This window comes from Sturnira hondurensis, unplaced genomic scaffold, assembly GCF_014824575.4.
Source record: "Sturnira hondurensis isolate 20B ecotype Veracruz unplaced genomic scaffold, ASM1482457v3 Scaffold0010128, whole genome shotgun sequence".
Taxonomy (NCBI): Eukaryota; Metazoa; Chordata; class Mammalia; order Chiroptera; family Phyllostomidae; genus Sturnira; species Sturnira hondurensis.
The window spans coordinates 15,095,114-15,113,409 of NW_028082759.1; the positions used below are offsets into that span (position 1 = coordinate 15,095,114).

At 39.3% G+C, this 18,296-nt stretch overlaps 1 protein-coding gene across 1 annotated transcript in view; it reads left to right on the forward strand.

Moving 5' to 3' along the window:
* Window positions 1-44: 44 nt before the first annotated feature.
* Window positions 45-18,296, forward strand: part of ANAPC10 (anaphase promoting complex subunit 10) — a 42,003-nt gene continuing 23,751 nt past the window's right edge. Inside the window, exons 1-3 of the mRNA XM_037058461.1 lie at window positions 45-143; window positions 1,561-1,687; window positions 6,071-6,161. Of these exons, the coding sequence (XP_036914356.1) occupies window positions 1,573-1,687; window positions 6,071-6,161 (206 nt within the window). The 5' untranslated portion in view covers window positions 45-143; window positions 1,561-1,572. The remainder of the gene's footprint in view (window positions 144-1,560; window positions 1,688-6,070; window positions 6,162-18,296) is intronic.

Genomic DNA, 18,296 nt, shown 5'->3' on the forward strand with positions numbered 1-18,296 from the left:
CGGCGCGACGGCGAGAACTGACGTCATTGTCGTGCGACGCCGATTTCTCTGGGGAGCCGGGCTGTCCAGAAACTGAGTGGGAGTGGCGCGGAGTTGCCGGGAATCCTAAAACCCTGAGCTGCGGCAAAGCCGGTTTGCAAGCTGTAAGTGCGTGAGCTTCTCCCCGACGTGAAGGCTGGTTCTAGCGCAGGCAACGCACTCTCCCCCTTTACCAGTGTTTTTTCCTCTCCCTATTTTTTCAAGGCCTGTGAGTCACGCGCCTTAGCCATTGCACATTTGAGCACTTGTAGAAGAGGTATGTCAAGTAGGATAGACAGAGCCTGGTCCAGACGCTGCTTGCGTTGGCGTTCCCTCTGTGGCTTCATTTCCTCCCAATTCTGTGGCCAGGAGCCCAGTCTTATACGAACTCCGTGTTTTATCCACTTCGTGGAGTCCAGTACGAAGTCCGGCAGTTGAATTCTGCTCCAGTAGAGAAATGGACTTTTTTTTTTTAACGTTTTTGGACACAATGTTCAGTTTGTAATGCTGGTCAGAGGTTTAATTGTCTCATCCTAGACCTTACATAACTTTCAGGTGCTAAGTACTTTGATGCGTGATTGAATGCATTCAATAGATCGCTACTTGAGCATTTAAGTTTTAGGCCTTTACGAATTTTACAGTCCAGTGGCTCTACTACTATTTAGTGCGTATCTAAGTGGGAATTAGGGAACAACTGAGATCTAATAGGAAGTGTCAAGGAGATGGCATACAAAACTGTTGGTTCAAGTTTGTAACAGCAAGTGTAACGATGTTCAGTAGCTCTAACTTCGCATTTCCGACGCATTTTTACATATTGCTCACTATCCAAGAACTCTCTTTTTTCACGTTTGCATAGTCTTAACAAGATTGACTAACAAAAGATGTGAAAGATGAAGTAAACTTTTGGTTTAGAACAGGCCAGTTAGACCTTGAAGCCGGTTTTCTGACTTTGTCTTCTATGGTTAGAGCGCCTATCAGTGGAGCTTTTGACAACTAGAGGGGAAGTGCTATTTTTCTCTGCATCACTTTGGATTATTTAGACTGTAGACTAATATTCACATTTCTCTGCATCACTTTGGATTATTTAGACTGTAGACTAATATTCACATATTTCTGGAGTGAGTATTTCAGTCTGAGTTTTCTAGGGAAAACGTGTCATTTGATTTAAGAATTTTTACTCATAGAAGTATAGAACTGTATAGCATTATAGAATTGTAAATCAAGTCAGGGAAAGAAATAAAGTCTAGACCTGCCCAACGTCTAGGCCAATTAAATGAGAGACTGAAGCTAACACCCTGACTGTGTGCCCTTTGTCTACTGGACTCTGCTGTTGCTTTGTACATGATACATTTTAGAAACACAAACTGAATTCCCAAGGTTTTAAAAATGTCAGTGGTTGAGTTATGTTTACTGCATTTGAGAATTAGATGATGAATATCAAGGGTATGTTGATCCATTTTGCTGTTCTATTTTTATTTTTACCTTTTGTAAAAAGGTACTGAGGTCCTGGTATAATGTGGATATTCTCTTTTTTCTTCATAGAATATTTAAAAAATGACCACACCAAACAAAACGCCTCCTGGTGCTGACCCTAAGCAGTTGGAAAGGACTGGGACAGTACGGGAAATTGGGTCACAAGCTGTTTGGTCACTCTCATCTTGCAAACCAGGTAAAACAAAACAAGACAAACTGTTTGTAATAACTCCATACACTTTCCTTGTATTCTGGGCTGACTTTAATATTTTTTGTTTGTGTTCTTTATTTTAATTCTAAAATAAATTTACTGGAGGTTTCATCAAGTATATCTCTCTTCCCAGTTGCTTGGCTCTAACATGCACTGGAGTTTAACTGCATGCGTCGTAAGGTCTCCTTTTTATCCTTCCCTGTCTCTGCTGTGATTCAGTTATTTGGGTAGCATTCTTCATTGATGTTGTATTTTTCTATATGGGCTGAGTGGGTGATACATTTTTTGAGTGATTACATACCCCAAAATAACTTTATTTTGCTCCTGGTTGGGATAGGATTCTGGAGTGTCAGTCCTTTTCTCAAAAATGTGTGGGTGCTATTTCACCACTTTCTTTGTTGTCTTGTTGCGAGGAAGAAGGCCCCTGCCTGTCTCGCTCTCTCGTTTTTTCTATGACTTGTTCTTTCTTTCTGGAAACATTTACAGCTTTTCTATTTATTCTTAGCATTCAAGACTTTTCCATTATATGCCAGGATACATGTGTATCTTTTCTCATCTGTTGAACCTGTTATTTGATGGGCCTTTTCAATCTGTAGACTCAAGCTCAGAGAAAGATTTTTGGCTTTAGGAGCTTTAATTATGATGTTACTGGTTTAGTAGTTGCATTTCCGTCACATTAAGACTCCTGTAGTCATCTTTCAAACCAGGCCTCTTGTGTTTTTTCTTACAATACCTTTCTCTCTCTTTTTACGAGTAGTTTACTGAAGTGTAATTTACTTACAATAAAACTTACCCTTTTTAGGCATATAGCTCTATGAATTGTAGTGAACACACAGTCACAGTCGTGGAAGCACCGTCACAGTCAACAGAGTATTTCCATCATCCAGAGAGATTCCCTCATGCCTCTGCTCCCTCTCCCTGCAAGCCCCTGCCAACTTCTGATCTGTGTCTCTCTGCCTTTCCCATAGTGACGTATAAATGTAATCATGTTGTGTACAGCTTTTTGGGTCTGGCTTCTTTCATGTAACCTAATGCATTTGTGATTTTTCCATGCTGTTATATGTACCATTATTTTGTTTCTCTTTATTGCTGATTGCTATTCCACTCTGCGGATCTAACTCAGTTTGTTTACCTGTTCACCAGTTAGTAGACATTTAGCTTTCTGGTAGTCATCTTCCAAAATGATCTTTGTCTTTGGTTTTCATGCCCTTCCGTTGACGCCTCCCACATTGTGTTCAGGCTGGTCTCTTGGACCAGTACCAACCGAATATGGCAGAACTGATGGTATGTGACTTCTGGGCCTAGATGGTAACAGACACTGTGGAACTCCCTTGCTCTCGTTTGGATAACTCACTGGGGGAAGCCGGCCGCCATCGTGTGAGGACTGGATTGGCAAGGATCTTTGGCCTCCAGGCGTGAGGAACTTGGCTTCTTGTCAGCGGCCACATGAGCAAACTGTCTTAGAATGGGTCTTCAGCCCCAGGCAAGCTTTCAGATAATTGCTTCAAATAACCTGATGGCAAACTCAAGAGAGTCCTTGAGCCAAACTGCCCAAACAAGATGCTGTGAAATTCCTATCCCATAGAATTCGTGGAGAAAAAAAAATGCAAGTTTGGTATTTTAACCTATGTTTTCCGATAGTTTGTTATGCAGCAATAGTTACCTTAGATCAGGTTATTTTCAATATTTGGTGATTATAGATAAAGCTGCTAGAAACAGGAACAGGTTTTTGAATGGACATATGGTTTCATTTTTCTTCAGTAAATACTTTGGAATGGAATTGCTTGGTTCTATTATTGTGTGTCTTTCTGTCCAAGCTATACTTTTTATTTCCTTTTCTTGTTTTACTATATTAGCTACAGTTTCCAATATCTTGCATAGGAGGGGTGAGAAGGGACATCCTTGTCGTATTCCTGATCCTTATGGGAAATCTAGCTTCTCACCATTAAGCACAATGTTAGCTGTTATGTGTTTGTAGGTATATAAAGTTGAGGATATTTTCCTCTATTCTTAGTTTGCAGATAGATTTTACCTTGAGTGAGTGTTGGATTTTTGTCAAATGTTTTCTCTACATCTATTGATATGATCATATTGTTGTTCTCCTTTAGTTGGTGTGATAGATTACATTAATTGATTTTAGAATGCTCAACCAGCTTTGCATACCTGGAATAAATCCTACTTGATTGTGGTATATGATTCTTTTTATATATGGATTCTTTTTGCTAATATTTTCTTGAGGATTTTTTGCATGTTTTTTCATGTATTGTTCTTTAATTTTCCTTTCTCATAGGTCTTTGTCTGGTTTTAGTTTTTGAATAATACTGCCCTCTTAGAATGTGTCGGGAAGTATTCTCTCTGCTTCTGTTTTCTGTAAGATACTGTGGAGAATTTGAAAAATTTCTCCCTTAAATGTTTGATGGAAGTCACAAGTGAAACTATCTAGCCCTAGTGATTTTTTAGAAGGTTATTACTTTTAATTCAATTTCTGTAGTAGATTCAGAGTTTTGGTAGGTGGTGTCTTTCAAGGCATTGGTCCATTTTCTATAAGTGGTCAAATTTATGATCATAATGTTGTTTATAATAGGGTCTCTTACTATTATCTGTGGAATCAGTAGTGATGGCCTCTCTTTTGTTTCTGATATTAGTATTTTGTGTCTTTTGTCTTTTTCATTGGCTAGGCCAGCTAAAGGTTATTGATTCTTTTCTCTTTTTTTTGACCTTTTTCATAGTACCACCTTGTGGTTTCAGTGATTTTTCTCTATTAATCATCTGTTTCCCATCACATTAATTTATGCTCTGATTTTTATTATTTCTTTTGCTTATTTTGGATTAATTTGCTCTTCTGTAATAGTTTCCTAAGGTGAAACATTTCCACTATGAATTTTGGATCTCACTTCTTTGGTTTTCCTTAGAGATTCCTTAAGTAGAGTCTGAGCTTGCAGTTCTTTGATTTGTAACTCGGTGATGTTATATAGGAGCTCTGTTGATACGGTGGTAAGCTGTAGGGGGAACAGAAGTGTTCTGTAATCATGTGACTACATCCCAGTCTTTTAGTGGGTCTCTGTGACTGTGACCTTGACAAGTGTTTCCGACCTTTTCTTCCCCCTCTTACGTGAAAGCTAGAGGAGGCTGGAGTCGGGTGTCTTCGCTCCCCATGTCACCTAGGCTGTGATGAAACGGTTTCTGAAGCCAGGCCTTTGTTAAGGAGAACAGAATGCTCTGGGTGTATTTCACACTGATTGCTTTCTCCCTGCATCTATGGAGAACACTAGAGCATTTTCTCTGATCTTCATCCAGAAGAGAACCTGGTGAACTCCTAGAGGTAAAATTCATAAAAATGTGAAGCCCTTTAAGGCTGGGCTTCTGGGAGTTGTTCTCTCTCAAGCTAGTGCGCACTCAGTCTCCGGCAGTTAGTCTATTAGCAATTGGTCATTACTCTTTGAAGTTTTCCACCAGCTGCTGACTGTAGAGTTGTTCTGTGCTCGCTGTAAGCTAACATTTTGTGTTCACCTGTCTTCTGTTTTTTGGGTGGTGGTTTGCCCTGTGCCTCCAATTCTCTGTTGTTAGAAGACTTACTGATTTTCAGTGAGTTCATTTTTTTTCTTTATTGTTGTTGTGAGGGATGAGAGCGACATCTTCCAGGCTCTTTACATGTCAGAATGAAAACTGGAAGTACCCAGACAGAGAACAGTGACGACTTCACTGTACTAGTCAGTGGGGGTGGTAGATGTCATTGAGTGAGTACATGTACTGAGTGGTTGTTGCATTCAGAATGACTGAGGCAGTAGAGCAATGAATCTGCATCAAGTTTGCATTAAGCTCCAACATTCCTCCACAGAATCTATTAGGATGATTCAGAAGGCCACAGCTATAGGCATCTGGTGACCGGCGGCTTCATCACGATAACATGCCCACTCATGCATGCCCACTCATGCATACAGAGTTTTTTTTGGAAAAACATCAGATCACCCAGGTGGCTCAGACCCCCTGTAGCCTAGATTTGGCACCCAGTGCCTTCTGGATTTTCCAAAACTAGCATCTTCTTTGAACGGGAAGAGATTTCAGACCATTGATGAGATTCAGGAAAATGTGATGGGGCAGCCTATGGTCATTGGGAGAACTGTGTGAGGTCCCAAGGTGTCTACTTTGAAGGGACTGAGGTGTCATTGTCCTGTATACAATGTTTCTTGTGTCTTCTTCAATAAATGTTTCTATTTTTCATGTTATATGTCTGGATACCTTTTGGACAGCCCATACACACACACACACACATTTGTGTGTATATATATATGTATATATAATTTTATATTTTGAATATATAGCTGTTTCTTTAGCATGAGAATTTATTGTCACTTGTGGTGCTTTTAGGATTTGGAGTGGATCAATTACGAGATGACAATCTAGAAACTTACTGGCAATCAGATGGCTCCCAGCCTCATTTAGTGAACATCCAATTCAGGTAATACATTTTTTAAAGTTTTTAATTTAATTTACTAGGGTGACCTTGGTTAATGAAATTGTATAGGTTTAAGGTGTACAATTGTATAGTATGTCATCTGTATATTGTACTGTGTGTTTATTACCTAAAGTCAAGTCTCTTTCCTTCACGTTTATCTCCTCTTTACCCTCTGCTACCTTCCACCACCCCCCTTAACCTCTGATAAACACCATACTGAGGTTTTTTTTTCTTAACATTTTTACACCTTTTTCACTCAGTCCCCCTAACTGCCTCCCCTCTGACAGCTGTCCATCCATTCTCTGTATCTATGAGTCTGTTTGTATTTTGTTTGTTAGCTTATTTTGTTCATTAGATTCACATATAAGTGAAACCATATGGTATTTGTTTTTCTCTGACTGGCTTATTTCACTGTTGCAAAAGGTAAGATTTCCCTCCCTCCCTCCCTTTCTCCCTTCCTTCCTTCCTTCTTTCCTTTCTTTTTAATACCCATGTAGTATTCCATTGTGTAAGTGTACCACCTTTTTTTATCCACTCATCTACTGGTGTGCAGTTGGGATGCCCCCAAATCTTGGCTATTGTAAGTAATGCTTCAATGAACAAAGCTTCAGTGATGCTTGTATTTTTTCAAAGTAGTGTTTTGGGTTTCCTTGGGTGCGTTCCCTGGAGTAGAGTCAATGGGTCAGAAGGCAGTTACTTTTTTTTTTTTTGAGGTAACTGTACTGTTTTGCACAGTGGCTGCACCGATATGCATTCCCACCAACAGCACACGAGTGTTTCCATTTCTCCACATCTTTTCAAACACTTGTCATTTGTTGATTTATTGATGATAGCCATTCTGACAGGTGTGAGGGGATATCTCATTACGCTTTTAACTTTGCCTTTTTTCTGATGATTAGTGATGTTGAGCATCTTCTCATATGTCTATTGATCCTCTGCATGTCCTCTTTGGAGAAGTGTCTATTCAGGTCCTTTGCCCATTTTTTCATTGGATTGTTTGGTTTTTTGGGGTGTTGAGTTTTATAATTTATAAATTTTGGATATTAACTCCTTCTTGGATATGTCATTGGCAAATATATTCTCCTATCCAGTGGATGTCTTTTTATTTTATTAATGGTTGTCTTTGCTGTACAAAAACTTTTGAGTTTGATGTAGTCCGATTTGTTTGTTTTTTTCTTTTGTTTCCCTTGCCCAGAGAGATTTATCAGACAAAAGATTGCTATGAAAGATGTCCAAAATTTTACTGTCTGTGTTTTCTTCTAGGATTTTTATGATTTCCTGTTTTACACTTAAGTCTTTAATCCATTTTGAGTTTATTCTTGTGTATGATGTAGAAGGCAGTCTAGTTTCATTTTATTTGCACATATCTGTCCAATTATTAACCCTAGTTATTGAATAGACTGTCTTTACCCCATTGTATGTTCTTGCCTTCTTTGTCACATATTAACTGACCATAAAGGTATCGGTTTATTTCTGAGCTCTCTACTTTGCTCCATTGATCTATGTGTCTGTTTTTATGCCAGTACCATGCTATTTTGGTTACTACGGCCTTGTATATATAGTTTGATACCAGGTAGCATGACTCCTCCAGCTTTTTTCTTTTCTCTCAAGATTGCTGTGACTCTTTGGGGCCTTTGTGGTTCCAGAAAGTTTTGGAACATTTGTTCTATTTCTATGCAATACACCATTGATATCTTGATAGGAATTGCATTGAACCTATACATGCTTTGGGTAATATGGATAGTTTAATGATGTTAATTCTTCCTATCCATGAACACAGTATATGCTTTCACTTATTTGTATCTTCTTCAGTTTCTTCATTTAGTGTCCTAGAATTTTTCAAGTACAGGTCTTTTACATTCTTGGTTAAATTTGCATAATGAATTTTTTGATGCAATTGTAAACATAATATTTTTTTAGTTTCCCTTTATGTAGTACAGTGTTGGCATATAAAAATGCAGCTGAGCCCTGGCTGGTATAGCTCAGTGGATTGAGCACGGGCCCGCAAACCCAAAGATCACAGTTCGATTCCCAGTCAGGGCACATGCCTGGGTTGCAGGCCAGTTCCCAGCGGGGGACTCATGAGAGGCAACCATCCATACATTGCTATCTCTTTCCCTCTCTCCTTCCCTTCCCCTCTAAAGATAAATAAATAAAATGTTTAAAAAAATGCAACCAATTTCCGAATATTTATTTTGTATCCTGCCTCTTTACCAAATTCATTTATCAGTTCTAGTAGTTTTTTGGTAGAATCTGTAGGATTCTCCAGGTAATACATTTTTGAATTTTTCCATTTGTGTAGGATATAAATGGTCAAAGAGATACATTTTACTTATATAAACTTTTAAAAATATAGATATTATAGTGAAATGCACTTAACTTTGCTTTTGTTAAGTCTCAGACATTATTTATGTGCTAACTGGAATGTGTTGTAAGCTTACTCTGTCTTATCCTTTATGAATTCTTTATGGTACCATTCACAGTTTCTTTAACATAGGTATTTCTCAAATATACTTTTCAGTATGATTTATTTCAGAGAAGTACGCTTTGCTTGTGATCCAGTACAATGACTAATGCATTATATTAAGTACCCCTGCAGTGACTGGCATTGGGTAAAAAATACTTCATCTTAAAACCTTTTTAGTTTTGAAATGCTTACTTTTTGTGGGGAAAGGAAAACAGCTATATGTTTGTCAATTGCTCTGAACTTACTGACTTAGATGGAAATCAGTTAACTTGGTTATCTTATTCCATTTATGCCATCTGTTTAATCATTCTATAGCACTGTAACTTTTTTATTGTTGTTCAAGTACAGTTGTCCCCATTTTCCTCCCACAACTTTCCCCCACCCCACCCCCAATTCTGCTCCCCTGCAGCTTTGTCCATGGGTCCTTTATCCATGTTCCTCGATGACCCTTCCCCTTCTTTTGCTGGATATCCCCCTCCCAGTGCCTGTCTAATTACTGTGAGTTTGTTCTTTATTTCAGTGTCTCTGGTTATATTTTGCTTGTTTGTTTTGTTGATTAGGTTCCACTTATAGGTAAGGTCATATGGTATTTGTCTTTCACCACCTGGCTTATTTCACTTAGCAGTATGCTCTCCAGTTCCATCCATGCTGTTGCTAGGGTAGAAGTTCCTTCTTTCTTTCTGCTGTGTAGTATTCTGTTGTGTAAATGTACCATTGTTTTTTGATCCATTCATTTGCTGATGGGCACTTAGGTTGCTTCCAACTCTTGGCTATTGTAAATTGTGCTGCTATGAACATTGGGGTGCATAGGTTCTTTTGAATTGATACAGGGTTCTTAGGGTATAATCTCAGCAGTGGAATTGCTGGGTCAAAAGGCAGTTCCATCTTTAGTTTATTGAGGAAATTCCATACTGTTTTCCACAGTGGCTGTACCAGTCTGCATTCCCACCAACAGTGTATTAGGGTTCCCTTTTCTCCACAACCTTGCAGCACTTGTTTGTTGATTTGTTTATGATGGCCATTTTTACTGCTGTGAAATGTCGTTTGAAATTGCATCACTCTGATGGTTAGTGATGCTGAGCATCCTTTTGTATGTCTCTGGGCCCTCCGTATGTCCTCCTTGGAGAAGTGTCTGTTCAAGTCCTTTGCCCATTTTTTTAATTGGGTTATTTGTCTTCCTGGAGTGGAGTCATGTCTGTTCTTTGTGTATTCTGTATTTCAGACCCTTGTCTGAGGTATCATTTGCAAATATATTTTCCCATATAGTTGGTTCCCTTTTCATTTTGCTGATATTTTCTTTATCTGTGTAGAAGCTTTTTATTTTAATGAGATCCCATTTGTTTATTCTTTCCTTTATGTCCCTTGCTCTTGGGGATGTATTATTTAAGTATTACTGCATGGAATATCTAGCATTGTAATTTCGTTTGTTTTTATCTTCATAGTTACAGATCAGCAAATTTCTTACAAAAAAGCCAGATAGTATATTTTAGGCCTTGTGGGCTGTCTGGTCTCCCACAACTACTCAGTTGTCCCATTATACCAGGAAGGCAGCTGTGGGCCACGGGTAATGACAGGATTTAGCTGCTCTAGTTAAACTTTATCTTCCAAGAGCAGGTGGTGGGCAGGAGTTAGCCAGTGGGCTCTCACATGCCAACTCCTGTCTTAGGGTATTAAATATGTGTGCACTACAAATAAAAACAGTAGCTAATATACTTGTTAAAAGACTTAAAATACCAGGTACTTTACTAAATGTCCTACCTGCTTTCCCATTCACTGCGTTTAACCTTTACAGCTATTTTGAATCTTTATTTTGTAGTTTCAGAAGCAGAGACTTAAATGAATCAACTTACTTGCCCGGGGTCACATAACAAGTGAGTGGGAGAACTGCAGTTCGAACGTGGGTACTTGGACCCGCGTGAGGGCCTGCCGTCTTAACCATTGCACTGTGCAGCCTCGGGTAACTCGCTTCTCTGCGACCACAAAGGCTGTTGCTTAGAAGTTGCGTAACGAGTGTCTTAATTTAATTTTTTTATATTAGCATAGCAGGGTTTTTCCAGAAAACACAGTTTTATACAGAAGAGTTTTATACATTTTTCAATGCAGTAAAAAAAATAAATAATAATTAACTATTGAAATAATGAAGAACGGAAGAATGTTAAGGAAAATATTGAAAAGTTCTACCAGCTTGCTTTATTTTCCACAGAAAGATAGCTAGTTTAACAGTGGAGATGAATAAAAATTCCCCCCAAAAATCAGTATTTTCTCTACTTGAATGAGAACATTGATAGCCATAAATGCCATTGTTATTTAAAACACTTTGAATGAAAAGTGCTTTATAAATTTAATAATATCATGTACACATAAATACCAATACATGTATTGGTGTAAATTGCTTAAACCAAATCACACAATAAATTTCTTCTCCTCCCCAAATTGCAGACTGTTCATAACTTTTATGCTTTATAATTTTGTAAAGTTTTAAGTTCTTAAAAAGTAGTAGTTAACAGATGAACACTAGGATCCATTGCATCATCACACTGCAGTTTTTGCACTTAGACAACTTTTTAAGAAAACACTTTGCAATTATTAAATAGTTTGTTGCATTTCCCCTTATTTTTAAAAGTAGAGCAAATGGAAAAAATCACAGTGCTGATGCCACTAAAAAAATAATGGCTACTAAGCTTAATAACCAAAGACAATTGTGATTATGTTAGGAATCATTAACCTCAACCAGATATTATTGGGCTTTACCAGTAACTACACATTGAATCTGAATGGAAAAAACAATAAAAGGAAATACTAGAAATTCATTGTTAAAGATTTTTATGACTTAAAACGTGGGTAAGTTTTCTCTCTTGGGAGCCAGCGTTCCTGTCTCCATTATGTAGGCCCAGTGTTCACCTTTCTTCCGCTTGATTTTCCCTGTATTTTCATTAAAACAATATGCACTAAAGAAAGGACTTTCTGTGTTGGAAAACACTGTCACAAGTAAGCTTGAATGAAATTCAGTTTGGACTCTGTATTCTGTTAAGATAAAACAACATATTTAACTCCTTAGCTATTCTCCCCTTCACAAAGAAAATACCTGATTTCTTGTAGCAGTTTCTGAGCTAATTGAGCCAGTAGATTGGGGAGTAATTAGTGTGTATTAATGATGTGTCCAGTTGGACTGCAGTGCACAATTGCAAGGCTGCATTCACTTTTAGACCCCTTTGCTACTTTAAATCAGGGGCAAGTTCTTTCCTTGACCTGGGTAAGAACTCGGTAAGGATCAGGTATGACATTTTTGGCTAGTATATAAAGTTCTCTTTTCATTTCAAATAGCGAAAGATAGATTAAAAATGAAAACATTCTGTTCTGGCTAATAGTGAAAGCCTCAGGCTTACTTTAGTTTCTTGTGGGGTTTCTTTTTCTCTCTAAAGTTGAATCTGTTTCAGATGGAAGAGGGAAGGTGTGGTTTGCTTCTCCTTCCCTACCTTACTTTAATTTTCTTCTCCCATATTCTTGACTGACTTCTGAACTCTCCAGGCCTGCTAGGATGGAAGTGGAGAAGGAAAATTCCTAATTGCCAGTTCTATCTTGGTGATCTGGCATTGGTGCTGTTTGTACGCGGCTGTGTATTTAAAGCTAACTACCTGACAGGTGCCTCTGTGGTGGAGAGAACATGTCTCCATGGTCACTTAGTGCCGTGCTGATGCACCTGCGGTTTTCCTGCTGAGGGTGCGTTTATCATTTACTCCTTCCTTGGTTCTTAGGCCTTTGGTGATGACTCCAGCTTTTTGCTGAGGATTGATTCTTCGTCCTTACTGGCCAGAAACTAATATAACCCATTAGGTTAACAGGTTGATGAAGTTCCTGTCTTTTCCTAGTGTGCTTAACACTTTTTTGGTGAATAACTGTCGGATTTTCTCAAGTGCTATATCTGCGTCTATTTGTATAATCATATGGTTTCTCTTTTTTAGTTTATTGAGATGGTGAATTTCAGTGATTTTTTTCCCCAATTTTTTTATTTAATTATTTTTCAAGTACAGTTTTCTGTCTATTACTCCCATCCCGTCCCACCCCCCATCCTCCCCCCTCCCTCCCATTTAGTGATTTTTTATTATAAAATATGCGTAACATTTACCGCTTTTAAGTGTGTGGTTCAGTGTCATGAAGTATATTCATACTGTTGTGCAGCCATCACCACTGTCCATGCCTAGAACTTAGGCATGGAGACTCCAATTACATAATAGTGTGCTTTATATTGTCTCATAGACCACTGATTTCTATTCACTTTAATGTGGGAAGAGAGCTTTTTGTTTTCTGTGCTTCTCTTTGGAGAGTTTTTATGGCTCTGTTACCATGTTCACTGTCATCTGCAATGTTTAACTGCTAGCAGTTCATCTCATCTAATGAAAATCTTACTTCTGATTTCTTTTTTCATGTCCAGAAATTCCATTTGGTTTTTAAAATATCTTTCATCCCTTCTCATTTTTATGTGTTTTGAAATTCTTCGAACAGGTTCACGGCGGGCTGTCTTCCCCAGTGTGCTCACAGTGTCGTTCTTGTTGCACGTGCCCTTCAGCAGCTTTGCTGCTGCCCAATCAACACGTGGCGACCACCGTCCCGTCTTTGAAACTGATCAGGCCTTTGTGGATTACTTGCCTAATAGAGTCTGGATCTTATGATACTGTCATTTCTGAGGCTGGGTCGTAAAAAGCAATACAAATTCTTCCTTGTTCTCTCTCTTTTATGTTACTCTCTCCCTTGGTATCCATCTACCATGCTGTGAGAAAACCCACATCAAATGGAGAAGCCCATAAAGAAACGAGCCAAAGCCTGAGGCCTTCCCTGAGCTCCCAGCTGACAACCAGCGCCAACTTGCCAGCCGTATTAATGAGCCATCTTGGAGGCAGATTCTTCAGATCTCAAGTCAAGCTGCCACACCTGACGCTCTGTGGAGCCTTCCTTTCTGAGCCCCGCCCAAATGCAGATTCATAAAGAAAAATCACTCTTTTTTTAAAGCCATACGTTTTGAGGCAGTTTGTTAAACACCTGTAGGTAATTATAGGGAGATATTTATATTTTCTTTTTTAAGTCCTTAGTTTTTAATTCCATCATCTTTTTTATATCTACCTTTATTGACCTTATTATGGGTCACATTTTTCTGCTTCTTTGTAGTAATTTTTGATTGGATGTTGGATATAGTAAATTTTACCTTGTTGAGTGCTGGATTTTTTTTTAGGAAGATTTGTTCTGGCAGGCAGTTAAGTTCGTTAAAAAGCATTTTGATCTTTGGGGGGCTTGATTTGTAAGCCTCCGTACAGTGAGTCTAGAGCACCCTTTACTCTGACGTGGGGGAGCCCACTTTTTGTGATGGGATGTAGAAAGTGAGTGTATTTGACCAACACACCACGTTTTAGGCTGTACCCGCTGCTCCGCTTTGCCCCTGTACTGCAGAAGCAGCCGCGGGCAGGGTGTAAAGAGCAGGTATTGCTGTGTTTCAGGAGCATTTTATTTATAGAAATACATGGCAGGCTGGCTTTGGCCCGTGAACTAGGGTTTGCCGACCCCTGTGCCCGGGCACCTGTTCTCCAACCTTCTGGTTCCTGCGCCCAACTTCCACTGAGGTCTCCAGAGATCTGTTGTTTGTTTTTTGTATCTATCTGTAGTCACCATATGGAAAACTATAGCTGAAGAATCTTAAAGTATTTATTTATTAAATAGCACTTAACCTATTATGTTAGCATAAGTAACATTTTTAAATGGAAAATAACTGTGTCTTCCCAAACAAAAATAGTGAGAAGAGTGTTATTGTTTTACTTGTTTGTGAATCTTTTTAGAGTTTCACTTAAGCAAAGAGGGTTGCAGTCTCATGAACATTTCTTTATGAAATGTTCTACGACAATCCCGTGTCAGCTGGCATCTGGGAAATGCCACTGTGCACTCAGAAGAGAATGAGTCTGAAGAAGACAAATAACGTCTTAGTATTATTAGGAAAATAGTTGTGATCGTGTTGATTCTCTGAAAGGGTCTGGGGATCCCCTCACCCCCGGTGACTCCCAGGTCACTCTCTGAGGTCACTTCTTGAGGACAAGATTAGCTTGTGGTTTATAAGTCTTGATCCTTCTGTGATCTCCGATGAACATCCGAGGTGTTTGTAGGGATGTTTGGACTCTCCATTTTGGTTGTTGGGAACCATAATGATTCTCTGCGTCACCTCTGGCAACCGCTTTGATTATTGCCTCCCACTAGTTGTTCTTTCCCGAGCAGTCGCTGCTCTTGCCGTGTCTGTTGCAGTGTTGCCGTGTGCGCATGCAGACTGTCTTCAGTCACAGACTCCAGGGGACTCTGCAGGCTTCCGGAGCTTTCCCTCGGCAGGCAGAGCCCCTCCCCCTGCTCAGCGAGAGTGGGGTCCTGTCGGGTCTTTTACGTGGCTCACCTCATTTGTTTCCCTTCTCGGACCCCGGTGGTTCAGTGTCTGCAGACAGTTTTCCATCTGTGTTGTCTGTTTACTCTAGTTGTTTATGGTGGGAGGGCAAGTCCTGGAAAAATTATCTCTTCATTGGGAGACAGCCCTGGCTTTTTGTTTGTTTTGCTTTTGTTTTTAGCCATATCTGCTGAAACTTATGCCTTAAGGTCTTACATGTTCCATTAAAACACGGTCTTGGTTGTCTCAGCCTCCTGTGAGAACTCGAACTTCAGTATCCAGCGAACAACATTAGAAACAAACTCTCGCACAGAGAGGGAGTTTTCCACCTTGAACCAGGAACAAAGAAGAGTGTAATCATTTAGATGTATGAAAATCATTTGTGTGCTTTGTGTTTTAGGAGAGTTTGCAGATTTTTTATGTTCCATTTATATCGCAGTCTCTGGGTAATAAGGTATCTAGCATGTTAACAGGAATTGATAAACAGTTTAGAACTATTTTGTTTTTTTTTTTTAGTTTTAAGTCTTATATCCCAAGAGTTTGTAGTTACTCTTAGTATAGTGTAGTCATGCAGACTACAGAATCTGGCTCTGTGCATTGCTAGATGTGTAAATGAGGACCAGTTGCTTAACTTTTGATCTGAGCTCAGTTTCCTCACCTGTCATGTGGGCATCGTGATGTGGTATTAAATAGGGATTAGACTTAGTGACAGAGCTTCTAATAAACAGTGTTTTAATCAAGGTGGAAATGTGTTTCATTTGCCTCTTCCTACAAGAGGAGCCTGGCAGTGCAGGAGCGGTATGGCAGCCCCACAGTGTCTTGGGGACCCAGATTCCTATTCTCTCCACTTCACTGTTCTTAGCTCACTCTCCTGTCCTCACGGTTGCATCATCTTGTCTTTGTCCCAGGCAGCAGGAAGGAGTAGGTGGGAAAGGTAAAAAGGCCATGACTTCCTCTTAAGGAAACTTTCTTTATTTCACTCAGTCGTTTGGTTGAAACCTTACTGGTCATGCCTTGGTCTCTGGGTCATACCTGGCTTTAAGGGAAGATGGGGAAGGCAGCCTTGTGTCAGGATGTTTTGCAGATAAGAGGCAAAAGGGCTGTTAGGCTGGCAGTTCAGAGTATCTGTCACTACGGTCTTCTGTGGAAATCTCAGTGGTTTCCAGTCAGTTGAGAAATTATTCAGGAGTCAGCAGGTGGAGACCAGTATATCATCCTTAGAAAACCAACAAAGCTGATGTTTGAGAAAGGGGCGTGTGTCTTCAGTCCAGTGTGTTTGCTATCATTGAACCCTAGAGTTGAGCAGACCTGTCCAGTCATGAAAGTGCTAGACTAGGTAGAACCTGCCCTATTAAATTTGTGACAGGAAGGAACTAGGCAAAGGAAGTAGTGGGTGAGGGAGGAGGAGGAGAGGCTGGGGGTGCTACTTATGTCTTCAGAAGTGAGAAAGTGGCCCTTTCCTCCTCCTTCCCTCCTGCAGTACCTTATCTGAAGGTTCAGCAGGATGCCTGGCATAGAGAAAGCATTTATCTTGTGGTGATGATTATTATAATGATGATTTGAGCAATTTGAGTAGCTGATAGTATTTCTCATAATCCATGCATTTAATCTTCCCCCATGTGCTGCCATTTTAAAGTCACGATGGGATAAATTTATAAATAATTTTAAAGGGCTTTACAGATATTTTTTGGAGTAATAGTTTTAAACTTTCAGTGAGGTCACAGTGTCCTTTGCAAATTTCATGAGTCAGTGTGTATGGCATACATTTTACATATGATTTCTGGGGATACCCGGACCTTAGGATAGCATCCCATGGTGTAGATAAAATTTTAAAAAGCACAAGTACTTACATATTACTGTAAGCTGGTGTCAGTGACTGATGAATAAGTAAGCACAATTAATTAGTAGGAGGGTGATCGTTTAAGATCGTGTGCCACAGACAGACCCATGTTTGAACTACTTTTTGACCTTAACCAATTATTAACCTGAGTATTACTGTTTTTTTTTTTAAATCAATGGCATGAAAGTAATACTAACTCCTATATCACAAGGCTTTGAGTAAATGAGACTAATACACATAAATTTCTGGGCCAGGCGGAGAGTGTTCAGTCACTCTTTGCTGCTGTCACTGTTGTTTTTACAATGATTAGTGTTGTTACTATTCTTTGCCTTTCTAACCTCAGACTGATTATCTTGTGGGTTCCAGTGACTAAGTTATCCTGAATTTCATAACTTGGAAATAAAATTATTCTGAGCAAAAAGCTTGGTCCTTTAAATCTGCTTTCATTAAAAACAGAAGTCCTTAAGAGTGATCTTCACAATCTTTGATCCCTGCCCAGTAAGAAAGACCTTTCACTGCCTGCTGATGGCCCGCCAGGGAGAAGGTCTTTTGTGTGCCTTTCAGAACTCCCCTGCTTCCTTTGCTTCCTCTCCTGTCTCCTTCCTGGCCCTGCAGGAGCAAAAGGATGTCGTGGGCTTGATACTCGGCCTGTGTTGAAAACCCGGTAGTGGTATTTATCCTGTCAGCAGATCCTGGGCAGTTAGTGTTTTACATCTTCATCCATCTTTATTGTTTGAGGGAAAGTCCTTAACTTTCCCCATTCCTCTCTGATGAATAGCTTCGGCTGCACAAGTCTGGTCCCTCACTAAGAGCTACAGGTCCCCCGCTGTTTTTATAGGCTGACTTCTGACACAGACTCCTGTTCAGGGAGCCCATTGTGGTTACGGGAGTGCCGGCTTCTACCAGAACTTAGCTGCTAAAGCACGTTTCAGTGGACTTCCCGGTGGTTCTTTTGGTTGATGTTTAAAATTGTCTAATTTTTTTCCTAATGACCAAAATAACACATGCTTATTGTAAAAAATTCAGAAAACAGAAATCACAAAGAAGAAAATAAAGACCTCCTGTAGTCCCACCTCACCAGAATAGTCCCTTTTACTGTTTTTGTAGGATTTTATGCAGGTATTTTTCTATACATATCTATGTTTATATACCTTCAAAATATTGTCTTTTCCCCAAAAGCAGTCTTTCTGTATATACTGAGTTGGAATCCACTTTTTTCCTAATATTATATCTGCTTGATTATTTTAAGTAGTTGTATAGTATTTTATTGAGGGATATATGATGACTTATTTAACTGATACCCTAATAAGATGGATATTTAGGTTGGTTGTAATTTTTTGGTAATTTAACTGCAGGGCAATAAACATTTTTATGTATCTGTTTTTGAGTAGTTTTATTGTCTTTTAGTGCATTCTTAGA